The sequence below is a fragment of the Stomoxys calcitrans genome, chromosome 3 (genome assembly GCF_963082655.1).
Source record: "Stomoxys calcitrans chromosome 3, idStoCalc2.1, whole genome shotgun sequence".
In the NCBI taxonomy this organism is placed as follows: Eukaryota; Metazoa; Arthropoda; class Insecta; order Diptera; family Muscidae; genus Stomoxys; species Stomoxys calcitrans.
In genome coordinates, this window is record NC_081554.1 from 188,974,030 (window position 1) to 188,999,862 (window position 25,833).

Genomic DNA, 25,833 nt, shown 5'->3' on the forward strand with positions numbered 1-25,833 from the left:
ACGTGCTACAAGTATCATTGTAAAGGCTAGAGGCGGGTTACTTAATTTAAATGCTAGATCTTTCAGAGACAATACCGATGGCGTTTGCTCAATTTGTAACACAGACGAAACCGAGAACACCTTCCACTTTATCGGCTCGTGCCCAATATACACAAATCTCAGAATTATTTACTTTAATAAGCCCACACTTAATGTAAACGAAGTAATAAGCATATTGAATGGCACGAATTTTTTATCTCTATACAAATATTTAGAAAATTGTATTAAATATAGAAACTTTATACAAAATGAATTTAACTTTTAAAATAGCACTTTCTCTTTTTTATAGTCTCCAATATGTTAAACAACTTTATATAACATAGATTAACATACTATAATCAGCCAACCTTTGGTAATATCAATGAATTATATGGCTAACAGCATTCTTGCTATGCCAGCTTTATAGATTTACAACAACACTGAATTTCAAACCTCTATCATTGTGTACTCAAAAATCTATTAATAAATAATAATAATACATACTGATATTGAGTGCATTAGAGTAGAACCCCTATCCAGTCCCTGACTCCATATTGGAGCCATCTGTGTAGATCGTCCCTCTCAGGAAAACGAATCGCGAATGCCCTCACTCCAGTCGGAACTGGTGACAGGTAATCGGAGATCCTCCTAAGTCTACCCTCCGTATCCATAACACCCAGAATCGAACCATCCTCCTTCAGCATGCCGGGGTATCTCAGCCTAAGGGCGACCCAGGCTGCGCAGTTCCAAATATAGGCCCCAACGGGCTGCATATCTAGCATCGCCTCCAGGCCTGCTGGCGGTGCGGATCTTAGCGCCCTGTGATCCCTACGCAGGCCAATCTCTGGACCTTCTCAAACTCCTTCGCACGCCTCCTTCTCTACGGCGTCCCACCATAACAGTGCTCCATAGGCCAGTACTGGTCTCACGACGGCCGCATACATCCAATAAATCATCTTGGGAGCCACCCCCCACTTCCTACCGAACATCCTCCTGCAGGAGTAAAAAGGGCACAGTGCCTTACGGTTTCTTTCCTCGGCGTTTCTCTTCCAGGATAATTTCGAATGGAGGACTTTGCCTAGGTACTTCGCCTCCTTCGATAGCAGCAGGGTGACCCCAAAGGACGGGAGTCTGTACTCCGGTATCTTATATCTATGCGTAAAAAGCACTAGCTCCGTCTTCCCTGGATTGGTAGCCCATCGCGACAACCTCCTCAGTGAGCCTTCCATGATCTCGCAGATCGTCGACAGAAACTTGTCTCGGACCAGCAGCACGACGTCGTCCGCATAAGCGATAATCCTCGTGCCGTCCCCACCGAGATCCATCAGGATTTCATTAAACACGAGGTTGCACAGTATCGGTGAAAACACCCCTCCTTGGGGTGTTCCTCAATGGCGTTCCGCAGTGTAATAGGACAGAATTTGTTTTTGAACTTAGTAAAATCCAGATCATAAAAATTTCAATGTAAACTTGCTAATAAAGTCATTTATAGACAACTACCACATGATGAACGATGTTATAGGCGTTAAGCCACTCTAAGAAAGTAGCACTAACATTTAAATTAGTGCCATCTCTTGGTTGTTTACAATTGGAACAACTGAATGGAAACGCAAAGACGAACAGAGAAAGGACAGAGTGTAGCATTTAACTTTGTTATAGGAACCTATCGGTCCTTAAAATAAAGAAAAATAAAATATAGGAATTTCGCTGCAGGGCTCATTATCGACTGTTAATTTCTCAAATATGAAACTACTTTTGTTTGTATTTCAATAAATATTTGTTTATTCTTGCAATGTTACATCAATTAATACGTATGTTGCCATATTGGGGTAATTCTTTACATTCAATATGATTTGGGGCGTTGTTAGATTAAGACCTTTTCAAGGATTTTTTAATGCTTAAATTTTGGCGAAAAAATTTTGGTTATGTGTGGGTGTGTGTGTATAGGCGTATAAAACTTAAATATTTAAATACATAGAGATTATTACATAACTAAGGTTTTTGTATACGAGAATGATGATTTTCGGGGGATTTTTTTTTGTTAAAGATACATAAAGATACGAATACAATATAAAAAAATACATAAACAACATAAATTCTATAGTAGCCACCTATTCTATCAGGGATTTTCTTTTTTTGCGGCTGCCCAAACAGCACAATCTTGCGCAATAAGGTGGACAAATGATTTTCTGAAGGGCTTTTGAAACATCGACTACTCCAGGGCAGAATTATGAGTCGGTTTTTTTATACAACAACGGCACCAGCTTCTGAGCGGCTGACAGGCAAATCGGGACAATTTTTCCAATTATCAGTTAAGGGATCATAACATTCTACAGCACTTATTGTAACCTGGGCTCGATAAAAAGTCGCTTCACAGGGCTTTAAAGATAAATTCAATTAATTCATAGTTCACATGATGTAGAATGCCTATGTGAATTTACCTGATCTCCTCCAGCCACATATAATAGGCCATCGGCAGCCGCCACTGCTGGTATGGCTCGAGGAACCGACATTGCACAAACTGTGGACCATGTATTGTCATCAAAACTATAACGTTCTACAGAACTTAGGACAGCTTGGGAACTGCTATTACCACCCACCACATATAGATAACGATCCAAAATAGCAACTCCCATTTGACAACGAGCCACCTGCATGCGGGCCAAAGGTTGCCATTCTTGTGTTACCGGATTATAGCTGCAAAAACAATAAATATTAGCCAACAAATATTTTTTTTAATAATTCATCTGATTTTAACATTGCATACCTCACCAAATCTGGTAAATGACGTGTGGATATAGTACAGCCTCCCACTATGTATATTAAACCTTCAAAGCTTACTACTCCCATGCTGAAGCGAGGTTCAGGCAAGCTACCTATAATCTCCCAGACATCCTTATCGGGATCGTAACGTTCCATGGAACCACCAATATCATCACCTATCCAACCACCTACCGCCAACAAACTATTGTCCATGGCGCACAAGCCGAATTCACAACGCGGTACGATCATTGGTGATATAGGCGACCAGCAATCGTTTTGTGGATCATAAACTTCGCCATTGGCCAGAATTTGGGCTCCCCTCTCGCCGCCTATTACATAAATTTTGCCATTTAAAGCGGCAACGCCTGGCAGTATACGCCCAATTTCCATGGGTGCTGTCTCCGACCATTCCCTGCGAAATATATCGAATTTCGCCACAGTATCAAATATGTCATCGGCGGGATTCCAGGTGGATGAAGTTTCTCTGCGAGATCCACCAATAATGTATATATTTTTCTTAGCCAATTGTCGAGGACAAACTCTCAGCGGAACCAATTGACCCCGTTTGGAAGCTATATCTCTGCATATTGATCTCAAAGCAATTTTTACCGACATATCACGGCAATCACGTAAGGCTTGATCTATGACTTTTACAGGAACCAATGCCAGCCGTACCAGAGAGAGAATATCAAAGACATAACATCTCCTCTGGGTAACATCGTGTTTAATCCAACGCAAAGCTGCTTGAAAAACTTGAGATTCTGAATCGACACGTAGAAGTTCGGAAGTTAACAATTGCGATAAAAGAGTTTGTGGTGTTTCCAGAAATTCATCTTCCTGGGTAATCTATGAGGGAAAAGAAAAAAAGATAATATTTGATTTTACTCATGTAAGTAGCAGCAAGGTTAATACAAAACTTACTGCTGGAAAATTGGCATGGACAAAATTTAAAGCACTCTTTGCCAAAGCCTCACAGTTATGGGCCTCAGCAAAACGTAGAATCCCTAAAGCGTTGCTGGCATGCAGTTCGCGACAAAGAAACTCACAACAACCATCAACAATTTCAGGCAATTGCAACATATCTGCAGCTGCTAATAATTCTTGGACGTTGGACTGTCGAAATAAAAAGAATAAAAAATATATTAACGTTTGTTTTATATGTGACATGATAAGATTTTATGCAATATTTATTAGAAATTTCAGACTTTTTAAAGAATCTCTAAATTTTTCATTTTGTCATTCTGTTTGCAACACTTCGTAACATTTATTTACTATTCTATAAATTATATACATATGCATATTCTTGTTCCTCGTGAAATTCTAAGACGATAAAAATTAAGACATTGAGCTGAAGCTTTACTTTGCAAAGATATTTTTATACCCTCCACGATAGTATGGTGGTATACTAACTTCGCCATTCCCTTTTTAACACATCGAAATATTGCTCTAAGACCCCATAAAGTCTATATATTCTTGATCGCCATGACATTTTAAGTCGATCTAGTCATGTCCGCCCGTCTGTGTGTGGAAAGTACGATAGCTTTCGAAGGAGTAAAACTAGGCGCTTGAAATTTTGCACAAATACTTCCTATCAGTGTAGGCTGGTTGGCATTGTAAATGCGCCATGGTTAGGTTAGGTTTGAGTGGCAGTCTGCCATCAGACTCACTTAGACACCATATCGCTTTAAAAAGCCAAACAACTTGCGAATGTTCGCTTTAAAAAGCCCAACAACTTGCGAATGTTCACATCCGTTAAATCAGACAGGTTCTCAAAGAAATGAGAACCTAAAATGGAACTCCTTCTGATTGCTAGTGCGGGACACCCACAGAAAGTGTTCAATAGTCTCTTTTTCTTCGATGCCCTCACTGCTTCTGAAAAAAATCGTTGCTGGCAACCTTTAGTTTGTCCGCATGATTTTCGATAATACAGTGACCTGTCATGACGGACACAGCGACAGTAAAGCGGTAGAACTCTTTAAGTCTAAATTAGACCGCATAGTTTTGAAGTGCTCACAGGCCCCTCTTTGTGACCATCTATCATTCGTTGTGCTTCAGGCCTGGTTGATAGAGGCATACCCACAGATTCCAGTATCCTTGGAATGTGTAATGTAATTCCTAGTTTTGCAAGCTCGTCCGCTTTAAAATTCTTTGGGATATCTCTGTGGCCCGGCACCCAGAGCAGGTGAACTGTTCAGCCATCTCGTTGAGGGATCTGTGACAGTCGAGGGCGGTTTTTGTGTTCAGAGATAGAAAATGGGCCATATCGTTCCATATTTTGATATAGCTGGCATATAAACCCATCTTGGATCTTGAATTTGCAATTCTTATCCGATTTGGCTGAAATTTTGTATGAAGTGTTTTGTTATGACTTCCATCAACTGCTGTAACATAAACCGATTTCGGATTTTGACTTCCAAAGCGTGAAGTCTTTTGTTTTGAATTCCAACAACTATGTCAAGTATGGTCGAAATCGGTTCATAACCTGATATAGCTCCCATATATTGGGTTGCCCAAAAAGTAATTGCGGATTTTTTAAAGGAAAGTAAATGCATTTTTAATAAAACTTAGAATGAACTTTAATCAAATATCCTTTTTCACACTTTTTTTCTAAAGCAAGCTAAAAGTAACAGCTGATAACTGACAGAAGAAAGAATGCAATTATAGAGTCACATGCTGTGAAAAAATTTGTCAACGCCGACTATATGAAAAATCCGCAATTACTTTTTGGGCAACCCAATAAAATGATTTCCCGATTATACTTCTTGAGCCTATAGAGGGCGCAATTATTATCCGATTTGGCTACAAAATTTTGTACAACAACTTCTCCTATGACTTTCAACATGCATGCTAAATATGGTCTGAGTTGGACTATAATATGATATAGCTCCCATATAAACCTATCTACCGATATTACTTCTTGAGGCCCTATAGTGCGCAATTCTTATCCGATTTGGGTGGAGTTTTGCACATCGACTTCTACTATAGTCTCCAACATCCAAACCAGGTATGGTCCGAAACGGTCCATAACCTGACATGGCTTCAAAAGCATATCGATTTTTGTCCATTATCCTTTGTTTGCGTATACTAAGAGATACTGGGCCAAGAACTTGACATATGTGTTCCATGGTGAAGGGTATATAAGATTCGGCACGGCCGAACTTAGCACGCTTTTGCTTGCTTATCATAGGTAGGTTTAGCGCATACTTCCACTTTAGCGCATACTTCCACTTGAGCTTAAACTTAAATAGGATAGCGCTCATTGATATGTGAGAAGGTTGCCCCTGTTCCAAGGGGCAAACGTAGACGATGATTTTACCACAGAGTTTTAAAAGTTCCCTTGGATCTTGGAGATAAACCAAATAATGTAGATTTTTTTATATCGAATTTAATTAGGAATACTCTCTTCTATATTTCATAAAATATTTTTTTTTTAATATATAATACCATAACATAAGTACATACCTGTGTTATTTCACAACGTCCCGTGTATATAAAATCCAATAGTATACTTAATATATCACCGTCGATTGTGTGCAATACCACAGTCTTCTGGTTCACCTCATTCAGACCCAGCTCTGGTCTAAACATAGCTTCGAAATAACATGAAGCTGCACTTAAGATTACACGGTGGCAATAGTAAGTGGCTCCACCTGAAAATTGATTAAAACATCAAACATATTTAGTTTAATAAAGCTACCAAAGTTAAAAAAAATGTTACCCACGGAACCATGGGTGTACAGTTAAAATCGAGTTTCATGTTTACTGTAGTACCACTGGTACCTATTAGGAAAAAAGGTTGGGTAAACTTTTTGGTTCACAAGGGGTTGTCAAAATTATTATCTACGACAAATTCTAAAAAAATTACCCACGCAACCATGGGTGTAAAATAAAAATGGAGTTTCATGTTTACTGCCGTCCCACTGGTACCTATTAGGCAAAAGGTGTAAGCTATAGCAAAGTGTAACTAGCCATAAGCACTTTTGAAAGAGGGGGTAATATCTCTGACCTCTTTGTACGTTAAAATTGTAATCCTTAAATGGGCTTCGATTACATGTTTGAATAAATAAATCTAAATCTAATATGACCTTCTCGAAGAAATGTTAATGAAATCGGAGAACAAATAAACGTCTGCGCCCTGAAATTAAGTTAATGTAGAAATGCGTTGTTGTTGTAGCAGTGTGTTATAGCCTGAAGGACTTTATCGGTCAATCCAGTTCGTACAACCGGCTGCCTTAGGATTGTGTTGATACGTCTTATGTACAGGGAATATCGAATTTATGTGTAGCAATGAGTTTTGGCTGATTCCAGTTTAAAGCTGAATGATAAGGCACCCTTTTTTATAGCCGAGTCCGAACGTTGTTGTTGTTGTAGTAGCAGTGTTTGGTACACTGAGGCGGCAGCCCTTGCCGATGAAGGAATTCATCGGGTCAATCCGGTACATACAACCGGCGGCCATGGGATTGCGAGTCCGAACGTCGTGCCGCGGTGCGAAATTTCTTTGGGGAGAAGTTCTTACATGGCTTCTGTGCATGGCCCATAAACATTCCCCTAAGAAACAGGGTCAAAATTCTTACATATCAATGAGCGCTGTCTGTCTAAAGTTTAAGTTCAATGATAAGAGACCTTTTTATAGCCGAGTCCGAACGGCGTGCCACAGTGTGACACTTCTTTGGGGAGAAGTTTTTAACAACTTCCATGCATGGCATATTACCTCACAAGTGCCGCTAGCATTTGGAGGGGATTACCAATGATGAACATTTTTCTGATGTTCTCGCCAGGATTTGAACCCAAGCGTCCAGCATCATAGGCGGACATGCTTACCTCTGCGCTATGATGGCCTCCAGATCATGGCTAGTATCGACCAATGTAATACATTTTTTAAATCTAATGAAGCATACATATATACAATTTTGACAGTTTGTAGTATGCTGGAATTATCAGTGGATATTATGAGTATCCTCAAATTATGAGTTGGCATCATGAGTTCGATATCCAAAATAGACTAAGGTCTTTCGTTACATGCGTATAAACTGTGACATCAGAATGGAAAAAAAGTTGTTTAACTGTCTAAAAAACCGTTAGATTTCAATCTAACCTTCTATGAAACTATGCACCTATGCCTCTAACCCTGGTAGAATACTTCAAAATATCTACGGGTGCATATCCTTGGTTATTCGATGGTGTCGAGTCGTTGGTGGACAGATAAGTCAAAAAAGGCAATATCCGCGCGAAGGTAAGTTGCCTTCAGAAAATTGTTAGAAATAGTAAATCCAACAGCAGCCACATATAATAGACAACACAAAATTGTAATCTTATCATTTAAATGTTTTAACACTGGTCGTTTTGTGTGTTCACTAAACGCATAGTATCCAAAAGCTCCATATGGGTGTGGCCTCTTGCAGTTTTTCTTCTACATTTTAACATTTTTTACTGAAGGGGAATAGAATAATTGTCACTATTGCAACAAAATGCCTGGAATCACAGAAATCAATTATGGAAGGGTGGTCATAGGATGTCCAGATATTTTAACCCAAGTAATGATTGATAAAATTTTAGCATATTGCTGTTGGCCTTACCTGCAACAATATCCACATCACAAAATCTTTTTTGTGAACGAAGCTGCTGCAGATTCGCCAGCACCTTAAATGGGTACTGTGCATTATTGTAAGGTGGCGACTTTGTGGTCGATCGTTGAATATTCAACGAAGTTGTAACAGTTGAGCTGGATGATGCAGTGGTATCTGATCCATGGGCTCCTGAGGTGTTGTCGGTAGGCGAGTTATTGTTTCCATTATATTCGTTTTGTGGGGAGTACGATTTTAAGGGAGGCATTCTGTGGGGCAAACAAAAAAATGTTGATAGTGCGGAATACATGGAGACGGTATTACATGACTTTCACTTACTTGTTACGACTGAATGACTGCTTACGCTGTTTTTCTTAGTTTTATGGCTTCTTGTGTGTTGTTGTGTTGTATTGCACTTACTTTTCCTTAATTAATTTTAATTAATGATAATTGCCTGCAATTCATCTCTCAAAGAAGGGTACACTATACGAGAAATAAGGTATGTAGTGACAATTGATCAGCTGTTTGTAATTTTTTCCCCAATGGAGAAGTTGGCTTTCTAGTTTTTCTTTTGATGGAGTTGAGAGTTGGTTTCGCCAAACGGTGCTTTATGTTCCTTGCATGAATTTGTTGCAACAAAGAAATTTGATAACTAATACCATTCGAATTTTATTTATTTTTTTTTATAAAGTAATGTTAAAAAAATTTTCCAAATGATTTGTTTGTGTGAAGAAAATTGATACATGAAGTATATGACAGACAGACAATTGACAATAAGTTCTACTTATATCACGGTGCAGAGTGTACACGGATGTCATGACTTTGGATTTGACATGACTTTTATATGTCCGTTACAATAACAGCATTTTGAAAAACCGAACAAATGCATATTGTGAACAATGGCTGCATGCCAATTGATAGCAAAGTTGTAGGGTTGTTAAAAATATGTCGTTTGGTGTGGTGAATAAATTTGAGTAACCCAAGGGCCAGTAAGATTTTTAACAGAAGCCAAGCAAGTTTTGACGTTTATGATTTAATGATGATTTTGTTAAAATATATTTTGGCATTGCCCTTCGAAAATTGATGATAAATTCTTCAATGTTGAAAGAATTTGTCAAAACGAAATGTTTTTATTTGAGACATTTACAATCTATGTGTAAATTCATTGTTGGACGGCGTCGGCATCAGCAATCATCCGGCTTTTACATGCTAATAAAATCTTGGTGCCATAAAAGCATTAATCCAAAAAGACTTTTATCTGTGAGCAATGCCCAAGTATTCAATTGTTCTTATTGCAAGTTTACTAAACAATTGTTTTTAAGCAAGTCATCAATAAATTTTGATTATTTAAAATAACTTGGTTTGTATCATGGCGAAACAATTAAAGGTGGTCTCATTTGTACAACAGCCACAAATCATAGGGGGCAATCCGCCATCTTGTCATCGAGCGGATCGACGTTTTGCCGACACACACAAAAGCATTTGCGTGAGTGAGTGTATACGTGTGCGTACGATGAACATTTTTCTGATGTTCTCGCCAGGATTTGAACCCAAGCGTCCAGCATCATAGGCGGACATGCTTACCTCTGCGCTATGATGGCCTCCAGATCATGGCTAGTATCGACCAATCTAATACATTTTTTAAATCAAATGAAGCATACATATATACAATTTTGACAGTTTGTAGTATGCTGGAATTATCAGTGGATATTATGAGTATCCTCAAATTATGAGTTGGCATCATGAGTTCGATATCCAAAATAGACTAAGGCGTCGGCATCAGCAATCATCCGGCTTTTACATGCTAATAAAATCTTGGTGCCATAAAAGCATTAATCCAAAAAGACTTTTATCTGTGAGCAATGCCCAAGTATTCAATTGTTCTTATTGCAAGTTTACTAAACAATTGTTTTTAAGCAAGTCATCAATAAATTTTGATTATTTAAAATAACTTGGTTTGTATCATGGCGAAACAATTAAAGGTGGTCTCATTTGTACAACAGCCACAAATCATAGGGGGCAATCCGCCATCTTGTCATCGAGCGGATCGACGTTTTGCCGACACACACAAAAGCATTTGCGTGAGTGAGTGTATACGTGTGCGTACGCGACGCTCATCAACGCGCTCATCCTGTTTTGGGCTTTATGTTATCATTGAAATTTTTGTTGTGTTTCAAAAAAGTAATCGCGTAAGCTATGTGTTTTCAATTGCAAAATGTTCGTTTTTCGTATCTGACAGTATGCATAGTCGTATTTTTCAACTGTCCATAGTAATATTTTTGCTATTGCAAAAAATCTATGTTATTGGCAACATTGTTTTTTTGTCAAACCATATGTCTCCCCCTATTCTCATCAGCTGTTTAATTTATTACAAATTTCCAAATATCTATTTCACCGTTTACCACGGTAATATAAAACATGAATACTATAAGACCTTGCGGATGCAAAGGAGTACGCACCTGCTTGCAGTGTGAACAGGACTTTAACATAGAGAAACCAAATCCTAGGAAGGAATATCAAAAGCTTGAAGCCTGGTCTTGGTGCATCAAATGCAGGAGATTATATCGTGGTTGGAATACACAAACTATACAAGCAGAACATCCGCTACATGGAGGAGAAAATGCTTTAGATTTGCCGGGGATATTGGTTGAAGAACGCTTCCTTTCCCCTGAAGAGGCTGAGAAAACAATTGCCGATTTAGATTCCTTACCATGGTGTATATCTCAAAGTGGACGTAGAAAACAAAATTTCGGCCCAAAAACCAATTTCAAAAAACGAAAAATTCAGAATGGTAATTTTCAAGGATTTCCCCAGACAACGCAATACATACAACAAAAGCTTGCTCAGAGAGAGGTATTGAAAGATTTCCAAACTATAGAACAATGCTCATTGGAATACGACCCCACCAAAGGCGCTTCCATTGATCCCCATATTGATGATTGCTGGATATGGGGGGAACGGGTGGTAACAGTCAATTGCCTGGGCGATGCTGTCTTGACATTGTGTCTATACCAAGAAGTATTAGACCGAGACCTAAATGATATTTGCAAATATAATTTAGATTTAGTGCCCACATATGAGAAACATCTTTTGTCACCCTTGCTGGACAAAGATGAATTGACAATATTTCAGGGAAAAGTGATAAGAATACCTATGCCTAAGTAAGAAAAATTTCTTCAAGTGATTATATATTTAAATTTTTATTATATGGCATTTTTGGTTTTCCTTATAGCCTATCTTTAATTGTTTTATATGGTGCAGCTCGATATCAATTTGAGCATTCTGTTTTGCGCGAAGACATTGACCAGAGAAGAGTTTGTGTGGCCTATCGAGAATTTACGCCAATGTATCTGGAAGGTGGAAAATCATACGAAAAAGGCTGCGAAGTCACCAAAAATGCTTTAGAATTTTGGTAATGTATATATATTATCTCAAAATAATAAAAAAAGTTTTAAACTATAATTAACACAAAACTACTGGAAATTATCTTCATTTGAAAAATAAATACTGCTGTCATAGGTTTCCGGCGAGTAGTCGACTGCGACATCTCGTTCGTCTTGCACTGTTTCTACAAAGTCCAGCAAAGTCATCTTAGGTGGCAAATGTATATGGTGCACTCGTTTGATATGGTGCCTCAAATTTGTAGTCGAACTAAAAATCTTTTGACAAACTACACAGCGATGTTCTGTGTGCGATTGCCTTATGTGTCGGTAGAGATCATTCGCCAATTTAAAAGGCTGTGTGCAAAAATTACAAATATGGGTTTTTAAAACATGCGTTTTGAGAAAATCGGCTTTGGTAAATGCTTGAGGGCAATATTGGCACATGTATATAGGAGACGTTGTGGATGCGCTTGGGCTATCCATACTAGAAGGATTCCTTAAAGATTCCAATTGCTTTAAACCCTTTACTTCGACAGCTTTACAATCGACCGTTAGTAGGTTGGGTATAGGATTAAATTCTAAATACTCCTGTTCATTGCTGCGCACACTCTCTAACGCGGAGGTGACCAGCTGTGTTACCACCAGCGAAGAATTTTCATCAAATGTTCTATGTACAGGGGTATTACCAACAATGGATTTTAATGCTGCAGGTGTTTCTTCTTCTATTGTTAATTCGACTTCATTGTGCCGAATATCCTGATTGCCTATTGGTACTATAATATTGTCAAAATTTAATTCTTCTTCTTCGATTTCATTTTCTGATTCTTCGATTAAATGCTCCTCTTCCACACAAGCATTGAGATTTTCATTGTAGAGTTGTTTCAACATAACATTGCTATCCTTAAGTTTCTCATAAAAGGTATGACAAAATTTGAGACTTTCCAGGCACTGCTCACATAAAAAAGAAAATACATCCGTTAACTCCATTATATCCATCTGTAAGAAAATTACTTTTACAATGATTGTGTCATGGAAAGTGTTTGTTATTCTTACCGCATTGCTAAATATATCTATTAAATCTAAAACATTTTCGCAATTAGATGTTCCAACAGTGGGTGAGTTCTCCATTTCTGGATTATCATTGGTCATTGTTAAACTAGAATCCAGTATATTAATGACACCTTTTTTGAAACAAACGCGACATGCGTGATATAAATCTTCTATATTTATGATGCCTCCACTATTATCCATGTCATTAATCGAAAGGATTCATTAATTGACAAAGTTTAACTTCTTTCAATAAATATCCAATAATAGTAAACAAAACATTTACAGTGTTGACTACGTTGCGTGTTGATTTCACCAGACTGACGAAAACATATTACAAAGGAGATTGAAATAGCAGAAATTGTTGTGCTCTCAAAATTTTAAAGCAAATGTCAACATAGATAAATTAAATATAAAGAATTTGAACTTCGCACATTAACAGGTTGGTGGCGCTTGTGAATATATTTAGATGAATGACAATTATCTAAGAACATGTCGCAAGCAGAATTCTTCTCTCAATACTTTGAAGTTTGCTTCGTTTGCATTTTCTAAATATCATGACCTAGGTAGTGTACAGCAACAGCTGAGTAAAATTTTTCTTCGTCGAGAACACTATCTGTCAACGAGTCTTCATAACGTTCGGTTGCTCGTGTGCTTTTTAGTTAAGAACCATAGTACACACAAGCAAAGAAAAGTGACGCGAACTATTGGGTTGCCCAAAAAGTAATTGCGGATTTTTATATAGTCGGCGTTGACAAATTTTTCAACGGCTTGTGACTCTGTAATTGCATTCTTTCTTCTGTCAGTTATTCCCTGTTACTTTTAGCTTGCTTTAGAAAAAAAGTGTAAAAAAAGTATATTTGATTAAAGTTCATTCTAAGTTTTATTAAAAATGCATTTACTTTCTTTTAAAAAATCCGCAATTACTTTTTGGGCAACCCAATATTAACATACTCAAAATCATAGTTGCGCTGATCACTGATTTTGACCAACTGCTCCTACCTTTTAAGTTTGTCTTGCTAAATATGCATGATTTGCTTCCCGTGAAGGAAACTATGCGTAATGCGCGTATATAAGGTTTCGGTTGTTTTAGCCTCTAATATGTGTATATTTCTTTTACTTAATTTCTTTTTTCTGTAAATTTTTTAACGCGACGGTCATAACCTCGATCAATTTGTTAGTCCTTAAGGATTGGTATTAGTATTCTGCTTTCGGAATAGTCGCGGAATTGGTAATTGTTCCACGAGCGAAATTTGACAGCAATCAAAAATTTTTGTTTCCGTACCAAAACACGATTTTTATCTGCACTTATTTTTTCTCTATTTAATTTGATTTTCGCAAATAAATAAAGAAAAACGAACCATCGAAACCCATAAAACATATCCCGGCACAGGATAACTATGAGCACCACACAGACTGGAACTTTGAGTTTCGATTTGTGTGGAGTTCATTGTTATCACGAGAAGCTTAACTGCGAGCTACCGGGCGCGACAACAGGAACGCGCTTGCTCACCTAAAGGAGCTAGACGGGGAAAGCCACATCCACGTATAGACATGTGGCTACAACAACAACAACATAAAACACACAAATAGGATGTCGGCAATTGTTTCAAGTGTTGCCACTTTAATTTTTTTTTTCATTTTCCTTACTAAGTAGAGAGCACCATATGATTTGTGGTTGTTGTACAAGTGAGATTACCTTTAATTATTTCGCCATGGGCAGCCTGTTGTATTGGGTTGCCCAAAAAGTAATTGTACTTTATTTACCAGTAGACGAGAGCGGGAGTTTGTGAGAGCAAGTACAATTATGAGTAGCTGGTAATTGAAAGCTGCTGGGAAAAACTTCCAGTAGGAATTTGCTGCAACGTACTAGTGTTTTTTTAAAGCCAGCGGTTTTTAATATTTAAAATCATATTTTTACTAGAAAAGTACGCGAACAGACCTAATGGCAATTTGTGCAAATGTCTGCAAAAAATGGCAACCCTTAATATTCATGCAAAACTAATGATAGCATTGGCGGAGGAGGGTTGTTTTTTCTTATGAATGGGCGCCAAAAGAGTATGTATTATACTCTGTCGACAGCCTCTTTGAACGAACTTCGTTGCGGCGTCCCTGATTGAAGTTTGCGGCTTGGATCGAGCAAAATTTGCAAATCCAGAACATTTTTGCTTTTATCTGTAGAAAGAAATTGAAATTTGCTCAACAAATACCATCAAAAAATATACGGAAAATGCCTAGAGCCAACAAACCGAAAGTAAAAAAGGACGAAACTCCGAAAGATGTTGTAAAAGTTGTGAGCAGTACTAGCGAAGAATTGTTTGATGCTTTGTTGAAACAGGACTCTGGTAAAACCAACGATATAGTGAAAAATAACGAAAAATCAACTGTAGATGCAGAAAAACAAAATGAAGTTACAGATGAAACTTCAAAAGATGCGGAGGAACCAGCAATCAAGGAAGCACCGGCGGCAAAAGCAATGAACAATGGTAAAGGTGTTGGTGGGGGTCGTGGAAAAAGAGCAGGGAAGCCAGCAACGGAAAAGGAAGAGGAAGAGCCGTCAAAAAAGCCAGCTTCCAAGGGAAGGGGAAAAAAGGCAACAGCGACAACAGATGTTGAGGTTATAACCAAAGAGACCGAAAACATCGAAGTAAATGGAAATGGCGGTGATGAGGTAGTGGACAGCATACCAGCAGAGGTAAAGCAAGAAACTGTAGCAAAAGCAGGTAAGGCAGCAGGTGTTGCTGGTAGAGGAAGCAAAAGAGGCGCCAAGGCAGCGGCTGTGGAGGTCCCTTTGCAACAAAACGGTGGAGATCAAGGTGAAAACGGTATATCTGAAGAAGTTGAAAAACAGGAGGAGGTTGCACCAGCCAAAGCCAAAGGTAGAGGCGGTAAAAAGGCGGCAGTTAAGAAAAAAGATGCACCCGAAATTAATCAGGAAGAAGTTGCTCCTGAAGAAATAGAAGCAGAGAAAAAAGTCGAAGAACCCAAAGTAACAACTAAAGCCGGGGGACGAAAAAAGAAAGCGGATGATAAAAAGCAAGAAGCTGCCCAAACGACTGAAAATGGTGAGTTTAATAAAAAATACTATATTTTATACAAATAAATCGACATAAATCTGTATTTTGTAGCTTCAGCTGATGTTGGCAATGCTGTTGACAATGAATTAAAGTCTGAACCAGAACCACCTAAAAAGAAAGGACGAGCAGCAACCAAGAAACCGGCCGCTAAAGTAGAAAACGCCAACGATAATGCCGACGAACTTCCTAAGGAAGAAGCTGAAGTGGTGGCAAAGAAGCCCACCAAGAGAGGTGCCAAAGAAGCTGCCGCAGAAAAAGTAGAAGTAGAAAAAGTACCCGCCAAAAGAGCTAGAGGTGCTGCTAGAGCCAACAATAAAATAGAGGAAGCACCTGCCGAAAAACCAGTAGAGATTGCACCAGTTGAGGACACAACCATTAAAGGCAGTATGTAATAGAATTCGTATTAAAATTATACATATGTAGATTTAAATTTGAATATTTATTGTAGAACGTTCCCGTAAACAGCCTATTGTTGAGAAAGAGTTGAAAGCAAATGAAGAAGAAAAACCCAAAAAGGCGGTTAGAGGTGGCAAAAGGAAGGCGGAGAAAATCGATGAAGTGGTCGAACCAAAACAGGAGAAGGCTGAAGAGGTTATTGCTCCAGCAGAAACATCACAAGGTAAAGATTTTTCAGATTCATTTTCAGTTTATAATGAAGTCTAGTCTTAAAAGTCTAATATGTTTTATCGTTTAAATAAGTTCATAGAACGCTATAAGAATAGCCATGGTACTTTCAAGAGGTAGTGTCATTAGCACAGCAACAAAAATCTACCCCAATGAAAGTATCTTGATTGGCAAATGCCATAACTTCAAATGTCAAGGTGGTTTTAGAAATAAACTTCATTTTAAAATTTTTCTTCTTAAAATGTACTGGTTGTTGTAGCAGTGTGTTATACACTGAGTCGGCAGCCTCAAACTCCGTAAGTCCTTCCCGGGTACAAATTGTATGCATGTTTTTGCATCTTCATAATTTCCTCGACATTACTTTTTATTTGATACCCATATTGCCTAGGTTGAGCCAATTTCCACCCAAGGGAAGGGGGCTTTTGGCCTCTAGGGAGTCCAGGGGCCTTTGCCCCAAAAACAGACTTCAGATTCGTGTTCAACCCGCATCTGCACCAAATTTCAGCGAAATCGGAGGTGTGTCCTATAACGTGCAGTTTTTTTCCGTGTCGGCGAAGTGTAACCGGTGCATGGTTAGTGTGCATTTTCGATCTTGCTCTGACCTTACGTCACTATAGGAGTATAATCGGACTGAATATGTTGCAAGGTGCTGTACCAACACAGACAGCAGTTGTTGTTGTACCAGTGTCTCTCTTTCGTCTGCTTGATTCTGTTGAGTATTCAGATCCAGTGACCAGAGATATCTGGGTTTGATGTAAGTGGCACGGGATAGCTGTGGGCACCACACAGGATGGAACATTGATGTTCAAACAGTGTGGTGTTCATTGCTGTCACGAGAAGCTTAGCTTCGAGCTACCGGGCACGTCTACAGGTTGTGGAATGTGGAATGCTCCATACGGAGTTACGTGCAGTTGCGCACGATCAGCAGTATCGAGCGGAGAGTCTCAGTGAAAGTCCGGGCGGCACCGGCTATTGCCACATTCACATGAAAATGTGGCTACAACAACAACGAGTGGGTCGTGTTGGGCAGTTAAACAGGCGACGTGTGTCGTGTGTTCTCGGGTAACAAAAGGGACATACATGCTGCACATTGGCATCAATCCTTGCTCTCTAGGAATTGAGGCGGCTGCATCTGCCTGAAATACTCTGATTTGCCGGGGAAGGTCAATTTCTTCAGGTGCAGTGGGAGGTGGTCGTTCTTCAAGGATCACATTCACCCAGTAACTGTTCACCGAAGCTGCTACCGTGTCTGCATGAATGCTGCCTAGACCCGCTTGATATGCCGCTTGATCTAGAGGTTCTCTCTTGTAGCGCTGGATCTCACGCTTTAGATCATGTAGATCTATCTTGGCGGTGAATACCTATACACAAGATCATGATTTGGATGATCTCATAGAAAGCAGTGGGTCACAAACCTTCTTCGTCCTTGTCGTCGGACCATTTGATCCCAGCAGCACCTCAGCCCCAATATTGCCGGGCCAGTGGCGTGAAGTGTATCTTTCTTGCAATTGAATTGCAATAGTCTGAGAGGCAATATCGACGAAATAGTGGATTTTATGAGTCCATATTGGTTGCAGCGATCCAGGAGACAAAGCTAACCAACACCTGCAGCCTGCATAGTTGTCACGCATACTATGTGGTTCGTAAGGATCGCTTACAAGCAGGACGGTAAGGTCACGAACAGTCTTGTATTGTAAGAAGGAGATTAACGCCTTCTCTGAGGATGCCAATATCCGTAGCGTTTGGGTGCTGGGCCATAACCGAGTAAGGGGGAATGAAAGGGCAGACGATTTGGCGGTGAAGACTAGAGGATTGCCGTCAATAAACTTGGTTAACCCTAAGATATTCGCGTCGACGCAGTCCAAGTTAAGGGCGTGGGCGATGAATGCGTATGCAACCCTGTAGAACAGAGAAATGGTCGGTAGGACGGCGACGGATTCTGGTCGTGAGAAGACGAGGCTATTACTGAAAGGAAGTAAGAAGGAAGTCATTGTAGCTATTGGTATCATAACGGGACACATAGGACTACGAGCTCACTTATGTAAAATCGGTGCACCAAGTGGTAGCATGTGTAGGGCATGCGAGGAAGATGATGAGACGTTGGAGCATTTCCTTTGTCATTGCTCGGCTTTCGTGTCTAACAAATACCAGCACTATAATGGGGACACAATGCCTGGCATGAACCAACTTGGGGGGCGTGACATGGAAAACAATTTTGTAAGTAGCACGGTATTTCTAACTTAGATTTTCTTTTTCGAGGTTCCTTTTTAGTTTTTAGAGCGCACAACAAGCCGATTACTGACTTAGGTGTATGTCTATAGTGGCATGGGACAGATTAATATCTGCAACCTCTTTTCAACCTAACCTAAGGATTGTGTTGGGAACGGAGCTGGATTGGCCTTCATGATACACCATTCCGTGCAGTATAGACCCATCTCGACTGCGCCTGGCGTTAGTGCACCCATATGGAGTGCATGGGGATAGCAGTCAGGTCTTGTACTGCCATGATAGAGCTATACAACGTATACCGCCGGTTAGTAGTTGTGAACCAGTTAATGGCCAATCTAACAAGCCCAACATAAGTGGGCTACTTTTTGGCCATAATCGTCCAGTTCTAGGAGACTTTATTGCGCATCACATTTCATGACATTTTCTCCTGGTTCCCAACAACCAGCGGGGCATAGCTTTCCCGGCGCAGATTGCAGGCTCCACGTTTTGTACGGTGAATGAGGATGTCCCTCGAACACCGGTAGACGGGATGACAGGACCTCATTCACTTTTGTCGACGTAACAGTGACTGGTCCGAAGAGATGCGTCAGGTTGTTCAACCATCAATTTATTGTGCATCCCGAGAAAGACAGGGCAAGGAGGAGAGCCATTCGCCGTATTCGTCGTCTCCGAGCCGATGAAAAGCCATCACAATTTACCGTGGGCAAGTTACAAATGTCATCAGTGGCGCCAAATCATCTAAGGTTTCGGGCCCCGACGGAATCTCTATACTGATGCTGAAGAATCTGGATTTATCTGAAGTCTTTGAACACTCTTATAGTTCCCGATGTCTGGAAAATAGGCAGAGTGATCCCCCTACGGAGGCCTGGAAAGGACCCGAGTTTGGGGAGTCGTACAGACCGACCTCCCTTCTCTCACCAGTAAAAAAGAGGCTTAAGGCATTACTCCTCCCGAGCCTCGTTGGAGAATTTCCATTCGCCGAGCATCAGCATGGATTTCGAAGATTGCATAGCACGACAACTTTCCATGCCATCACCGCACACATTTGCCATGGCTTTAATCAGGCCAGGCCATGTGATAGGACGGTCCTCGCGACACTGGATCTATCGAAGACATTTGACACTATTTGAGGACACCGGCAACACGTCCCTCCAGCGAGGCCTGAGACGCTGGGTCGCGAATTAACTGTGTGGTCGCCAGTCATTTGAAGAATTTACAGATAAGAAGTCGAAGCACCGTAGAGTGAAACATGGAGTTCCCCAAGGTCGGGTGATATCTCCGGCACTGTTTAATCTCTACCTATCCTCCATTCCACTCCCTCCAGACGGTGTAGAGATCGTATCATATGCGGACGATTGTACGATCATGGCATCAGGCCCCGCACCCATTGATGACATCTGCGATAGGTTGAACGTCTACCTCAACGAACTTGCCTCATATTTCGCTGCAAGAAATCTGAAGATATCTGCCACCAAATCTTCAGCTACATTGTACACTACAAATACGCGTGAGGTGAACGATGAGCTGATTGTGATGGCCGATGGAGAAATGATTCCGACCATCAAGTGTCCCAAAATACTTGGCGTTACATTTGACAGCTCTTACACGATAAAGTCAAAAGTAGAAACAAGGTCCTCAAGTCACTTGCCGGCAGTACTTGGGATGCTGACAAAGAAACCTTGTTGACCACGTACAAAGCAATTCGCCGGTCTGTGGTAAGTTATGTAGCACTGGTGTGGTCTCGTCAACGTTGTGACACGCAGTGGAATAATATTCAGATCTGTCAGAATGCTGCCCTCCGAACTGCGACGGGCTGTCTCCTCAGTTCTCATGTGAACCACCTCCATCAGGAGACAAAGATCCTACCAGTGCGAAGACATAACTTCATGCTGTCTAAGCAATACCTTTTGGGCTGTTATCGCAGGGACCATCCAAATCATCATCTTGTGGATAGATATCCACCGCCCAGTAGCCTTAAGGTAGCTCTACATGATCTAGAGCGTGAGGTTCAGAGCTACAAGAGAGAACCTCTAGATCAAGCGGCATATCAAGCAGGTCTAAACAACATTCATGCAGACACGGTAGCAGATGCGGTAATTGGCTACCGGGTGAATGTTGTCCTTGGAGAACGACCGCCTCTCATTGCACCTGAAGAAATCGACCTCCCCTCCTCCGGCAAACCAGAGTAGATCTGGCTCAATTACGTTCCGGCAGATGCAGCCGCCTCAATTCCTACAGAGCTAGGATTGATGCCGACGTGCAAGATGTATTGTAACCAGATGTATTGTAAGATAGATTGTAACCAGGGACCGCACGATGCACGTCACCTGTTTAACTGCCCGGACAGTCCCACTCGACTCAGACCCAGATCCCTGTCATACCCAGATCTTAGTCGCAGAGTTCCTGGGTCTTGACACTCAACATAATCAAGCAGACGAAAGATAGAATAAAGTGCTACAACAACAACTACAACTAAAGGGTGATTTTTTAAAAGTTATAGGAAAGTTAAAAAAAACACAAAGTTCAGAAAAATGCTTGAAATTTTAATCGATAGTACGGTACATATTTTAATTTTTGAAGATTATTTCTGCGTGACTGCGCCCTAAATGGTCTATCCGCTTAGTCCAATTTTGGTAGACTTTCCAACATTTCGTTACCATTTCGGTACATTTGCACCAAACTGCGACTTTTCGGTACATACAACCGGCTGCTAAGGGATTGCACTTTAGTTGCCGTGCTCCCCACACACAGTTACCTTACGATTCGCATCATCTTTGAAGAAGTACGGTCCAATGATGCCACCAGCACATAAACTGCACCAAACTGTGACTTTTCGGTACATACAACCGGCAGCTAAGGGATTGCACTTTAGTTGCCGTGCTCTATCCAAAATATCTGCATATGATGTTATGGCTCGCCCTATTGATTTCTAGATAAAATTCCCTTACCCCACCTTCGTTAGCATTGGCTCGACGAATCCCTTCACGTTTGCGAGCTGTGAGTGTCACTGGTTAGACATTGAAATCGTTTTTTTTTACCTTTCACCATAGGATGGGGGTATACTAATTTCGTCATTCTGTTTGTAACTACTCGAAATACTCGTCTGAGACCCCATAAAGTATATATATTCTTGATCGTCATGATATTTTAAGACGATCTAGCCATGTCCGTCCATCTGTCTGTCGAAAGCACGCTAACTTTCAAAGGAGTAAAACTAGCCGCTTATAATTTTGCACAAATACTTCTTTTAGTGTAGATCGATTGGGATTGTAAATGGGCTATATCGGCCCATGTTTTGATATAGCTGCCATATTAACCGGTCTTGGATCTTGAATTCTTGAGCCACTAAAGGGCACAATTCTTATCAGATTGGCTGAAATTTTGCATGAGGTGTTTTGTTATGACTTCCAACAACTGTGCTAAGTATGGTTGGCATCGATTTATAACCTGATATAGCTGTCATATAAACCTATCTGGGGCCTTGACTTCTTGAGCATGTAGAGGGCGCAATTCCAATCCTTTTTTGCTGAAATTTCGCACGACGTGTCAGGTTATCAATTTCATCAACTGTGCCACGTATGGTTTATATCGGTCCATAACCTGATATAGCTGCCATATAAACCGATCTTGAATCTTGACTTCTTGAACCACTAAAGGGCGCAATTCTTATCCGATTTGGCTGAAATTTCGCATGACATCTTCTGTTATGAGTTCCAAAAGCTGTATCATATATGGTTCAAATCGATCCACAACATGATGTAGCTGCAGGCTCCAGACTTCTTGAGGCTCCAGAGGGTGTAATTATTATCCGATTTGGTTGAAAATTTGTACAACGGCTTCTCCCATGACTTTCGAAATTCGTGTCAAATGTGGTCCGAATCGGTCAATAGTCTGATACAGCTCCCATACAAACCGATCTCTCTATTTTACCTCTTGAGCCCCTAAAGGGCATAGTAGAAGTCAATGTGTGAAATTTTACACATTGACTTCTACTATGGTCTCCAACATTTAGTTCAATTATGGTCCGAATCGGACCGTAACTTTATAGAGCTCCAATGGCATAGCAACTCTTATTTTTTATTCTTTGTTTGCCTAAAAAGAGATATCGGGAAAAGAACTCGACAAATGCGATCTATGGTGGAGAGTATATAAGACTCGGCCCGACCGAACTTAGCACGCTTTTACTTGTTCTGATTAATAAACCTCCGGTGATCAGAGGTTAAGAAATTGGATGGATAGAATAATGGGCAGATTTTCTGGAAATCAATGGAAAGACAGGCATTTGCTATGGTTTGTTAGGTCACTTGACTCAATTCAGATGGCTGGTGAACTGTTGCTATTACCCATCCATAATGCTAACCATGGTCTCCCCATATTTTTTTGTCATATCAGCTGTTAAAATTTTGTTGCATAATTGAATTTTTTATATTTGATAAGAGCTTCCCAAAATTATTTGCATTTATTTGGCTATGAAAGAAGGTGGGTTAATTTTAATATATTCTACTTCGCAGTCAGTGCTTAGGAATTAAAAAAAATCTTTTGCGAGTTCTGTGTGATTTAATTTATTTATCTTCCATAAATGATCTTTTATTTATTCTAGACACAAAAACTGATGAGAAACCCTCAACTGCTCGTGGTGGTCGGAAACGTGCCGCACCGTCAACTAACAAAGCCAAAAAGGCCACAACATCTGTGGATGGAAAAGTTGGCGATGACAAAAAAGTTGGCGATGAAGCCAATGTACTAGGCGAGGAGGATGATGAGGAAAATGATGAAGCAGATGGATCGAAACGTAAGTTAGATATGACGTGCGGCACGCAACTGAAAAAACTCTTATTTTCGTGTTTTACAGCTTCAAAAGCTAAGAAGAAAAAGGAGCCGGCAGCAGCTCCCATGAATGCCACAAGCACACTTTACAATAAGGCTGATTTTGACTTGCCACCACTGGCCGAGAACGCGACAGCAGACAGCGATGAGCCTAGATTTAATTTGAAAATATCTAGCTGGAATGTGGCCGGTTTGAGAAGCTGGGTCAAGAAGGATGGCCTGAAATTTCTGGAATTTGAAGAGCCCGATATATTCTGTTTACAAGAGACCAAATGCACCACAGATCAATTGCCTGAAGAGGTGCAACGCATACCGGGTTATCATCCCTATTGGCTGTGTATGCCCGGTGGCTACGCCGGGGTGGCTATATATTCCAAAATTATGCCCATAAATGTGGAATATGGCATTGGCAATAAGGAATTCGATGATGTAGGTCGCATAATCACTGCCGAATATGAGAAATTCTTTTTGGTTAATGTCTATGTGCCCAATTCGGGTCGCAAGTTGGTCAATCTGGAGGCGCGCATGAAATGGGAGAAAATATTCCAGGAGTTTGTGCAGAAACTTAATGATCGCAAACCCTTGGTGATCTGTGGCGATATGAATGTATCGCATCAAGAAATCGATTTGGCAAATCCCAAGACCAATACCCGCAATGCCGGCTTTACAAAAGAGGAACGCGATAAAATGACCGAATTATTGGGCTTGGGCTATGTGGACACATTCCGTCACTTGTATCCCGAACGCAAGGCAGCCTATACATTCTGGACTTATATGGGCAATGCTCGTTCACGCAATGTGGGCTGGCGTCTGGATTATTTTCTGGTCTCGCAGCGTTTTGTGAAGCGTGTGGTCGATAATTGCATACGCAGTCAATGCATGGGCAGTGATCATTGCCCCATAACGCTGTTCTTAAAATTGTAATTCTATTCTAAAAAAAAACAACAAAACTAAAATGAAAATCAACACTCAAATATCGTAAGAAAATTTAAGATTTTTTATCTACAGAAAAAATCGTTTTTTAATTTTCTGTCCCCATGGTATACTTTTTAAATACTCCATTTACATACTCATACACACACACACACAATTAGATTTTAAACAAAGTTATGTCAACTATTAACTTGTCTATGTTAAGAATCTCCCCCTACTAACCTACCTACCAACTACTCTGAACTGTCCCAATTATAAGAACTTGTTTCTTGTTTTCTTGTCATCGTAAGTGGATTTTATTTATATATTTTTCGCATTAAGTTGCCTGTTTATTTTTTGTGCCACAACTTATTACGCTTTGTTCCTTTTCGTTTTGTATTTATGTTCATTCCATACTTTTTATCTTAGTATTATTTGTTTAAAAAAAATCCTAAACTCACATGTTTTGCTTAACTAAGTTTTACGTATTATTTTATTAATCCCTATAGATGATAGAGAAGATAATATTCAATTCAATAAAGTAGAATCGCTGTCAAATTTTTATAACTTTTTTCCTTTTACAGTCGTAGGAAGTTAGAGGCGTTCTGTATATTTGTGGTTTTGCAAATTTAAAAGAGAAACAAAAGTTGGGGACATTCATTACCACCTAAATGTCGATTGGTTATATGCGGAGCTTGCTAAGTATCCCTACCCCATGCAAGTATGTGGATACATCAACATATTGGGTTGCGCAAAAAGTAATTGCGGATTTTTCATATAGTCGGCGTTGACAAATTTTTTCACAGCTTGTGACACTGTAATTGCATTCTTTCTTCTGTCAGTTATCAGCTGTTTTAGCTTGCTTTAGAAAAACAGTGTAAAAAAGGTATATTTGATTAAAGTTCATTCTAAGTTTTATTAAATATGCATTTACTTTCTTTTAAAAATCCCGCAATTACTTTTTGGGCAACCCAATATATTGTCTGACTGAGCTTACGATTTGCAATTTAATCGCAATTGTCTTCGCAAAAATGCTATATTGCCCATGAAGGAATAGGGGCAAACTTCTCACATATCAATAAGTGGTGTCCGATTCAAGTTTAAGCTCAATGATAAGGGACCGTGTCCGAACGGTTTAGCGCAATGCGACACCTCTTTGAGGAGAAGTTTCTACATGCCATGCAAAATAGTACAGTACCTCACAAATGTCTCGCCAGGTTTCGATCCCGGGCGTTCAGCATAATAATCGGACAAGCTAAACTCTACGCTATGGTGGCCTTAATTGTATTCAAATTAAAAAGTGGACCTTATGAATCGAAAGAATATTTTAGTTGCAGCAATCCAATAAATATAGATGACCAACAGCTGAAGCTTGTAAAGTGGTGGCGG

The 25,833-nt window shown here is 39.9% G+C and overlaps 4 protein-coding genes across 4 annotated transcripts; 2 read left to right on the top strand and 2 right to left on the bottom strand.

The window, feature by feature from the left end:
• Nucleotides 1-1,777: 1,777 nt before the first annotated feature.
• On the bottom strand, nt 1,778-9,102 carry LOC106082080 (actin-binding protein IPP). Its single transcript, XM_013244398.2, has 7 exons — nt 8,685-9,102; nt 8,358-8,614; nt 6,244-6,431; nt 3,703-3,894; nt 2,786-3,627; nt 2,460-2,715; nt 1,778-2,397 (listed from the first exon to the last, which is right to left on the bottom strand). The coding sequence occupies exons 2-7, from the start codon at nt 8,611-8,613 to the stop codon at nt 2,263-2,265; spliced, it is 1,869 nt and encodes a 622-aa protein (XP_013099852.1). The 5' UTR covers nt 8,614; nt 8,685-9,102; the 3' UTR covers nt 1,778-2,262.
• A 1,599-nt stretch (nt 9,103-10,701) lies between these two features.
• On the top strand, nt 10,702-11,821 carry LOC106082049 (alpha-ketoglutarate-dependent dioxygenase alkB homolog 4). Its single transcript, XM_013244356.2, has 2 exons — nt 10,702-11,506; nt 11,578-11,821. The coding sequence occupies exons 1-2, from the start codon at nt 10,764-10,766 to the stop codon at nt 11,759-11,761; spliced, it is 927 nt and encodes a 308-aa protein (XP_013099810.1). The 5' UTR covers nt 10,702-10,763; the 3' UTR covers nt 11,762-11,821.
• LOC106082047 (zinc finger protein 652) lies at nt 11,527-13,085 on the bottom strand. Its single transcript, XM_013244354.2, has 2 exons — nt 12,782-13,085; nt 11,527-12,724 (listed from the first exon to the last, which is right to left on the bottom strand). The coding sequence occupies exons 1-2, from the start codon at nt 12,977-12,979 to the stop codon at nt 11,819-11,821; spliced, it is 1,104 nt and encodes a 367-aa protein (XP_013099808.2). The 5' UTR covers nt 12,980-13,085; the 3' UTR covers nt 11,527-11,818.
• A 1,754-nt stretch (nt 13,086-14,839) lies between these two features.
• On the top strand, nt 14,840-25,002 carry LOC106082079 (recombination repair protein 1). The gene is made up of 5 exons (XM_013244396.2): nt 14,840-15,840; nt 15,904-16,236; nt 16,301-16,471; nt 23,306-23,497; nt 23,558-25,002. Exons 1-5 carry the CDS (start codon nt 15,006-15,008, stop codon nt 24,454-24,456), a joined length of 2,430 nt encoding a protein of 809 aa, XP_013099850.2. The 5' UTR covers nt 14,840-15,005; the 3' UTR covers nt 24,457-25,002.
• The last annotated feature ends 831 nt before the right edge of the window (nt 25,003-25,833 follow it).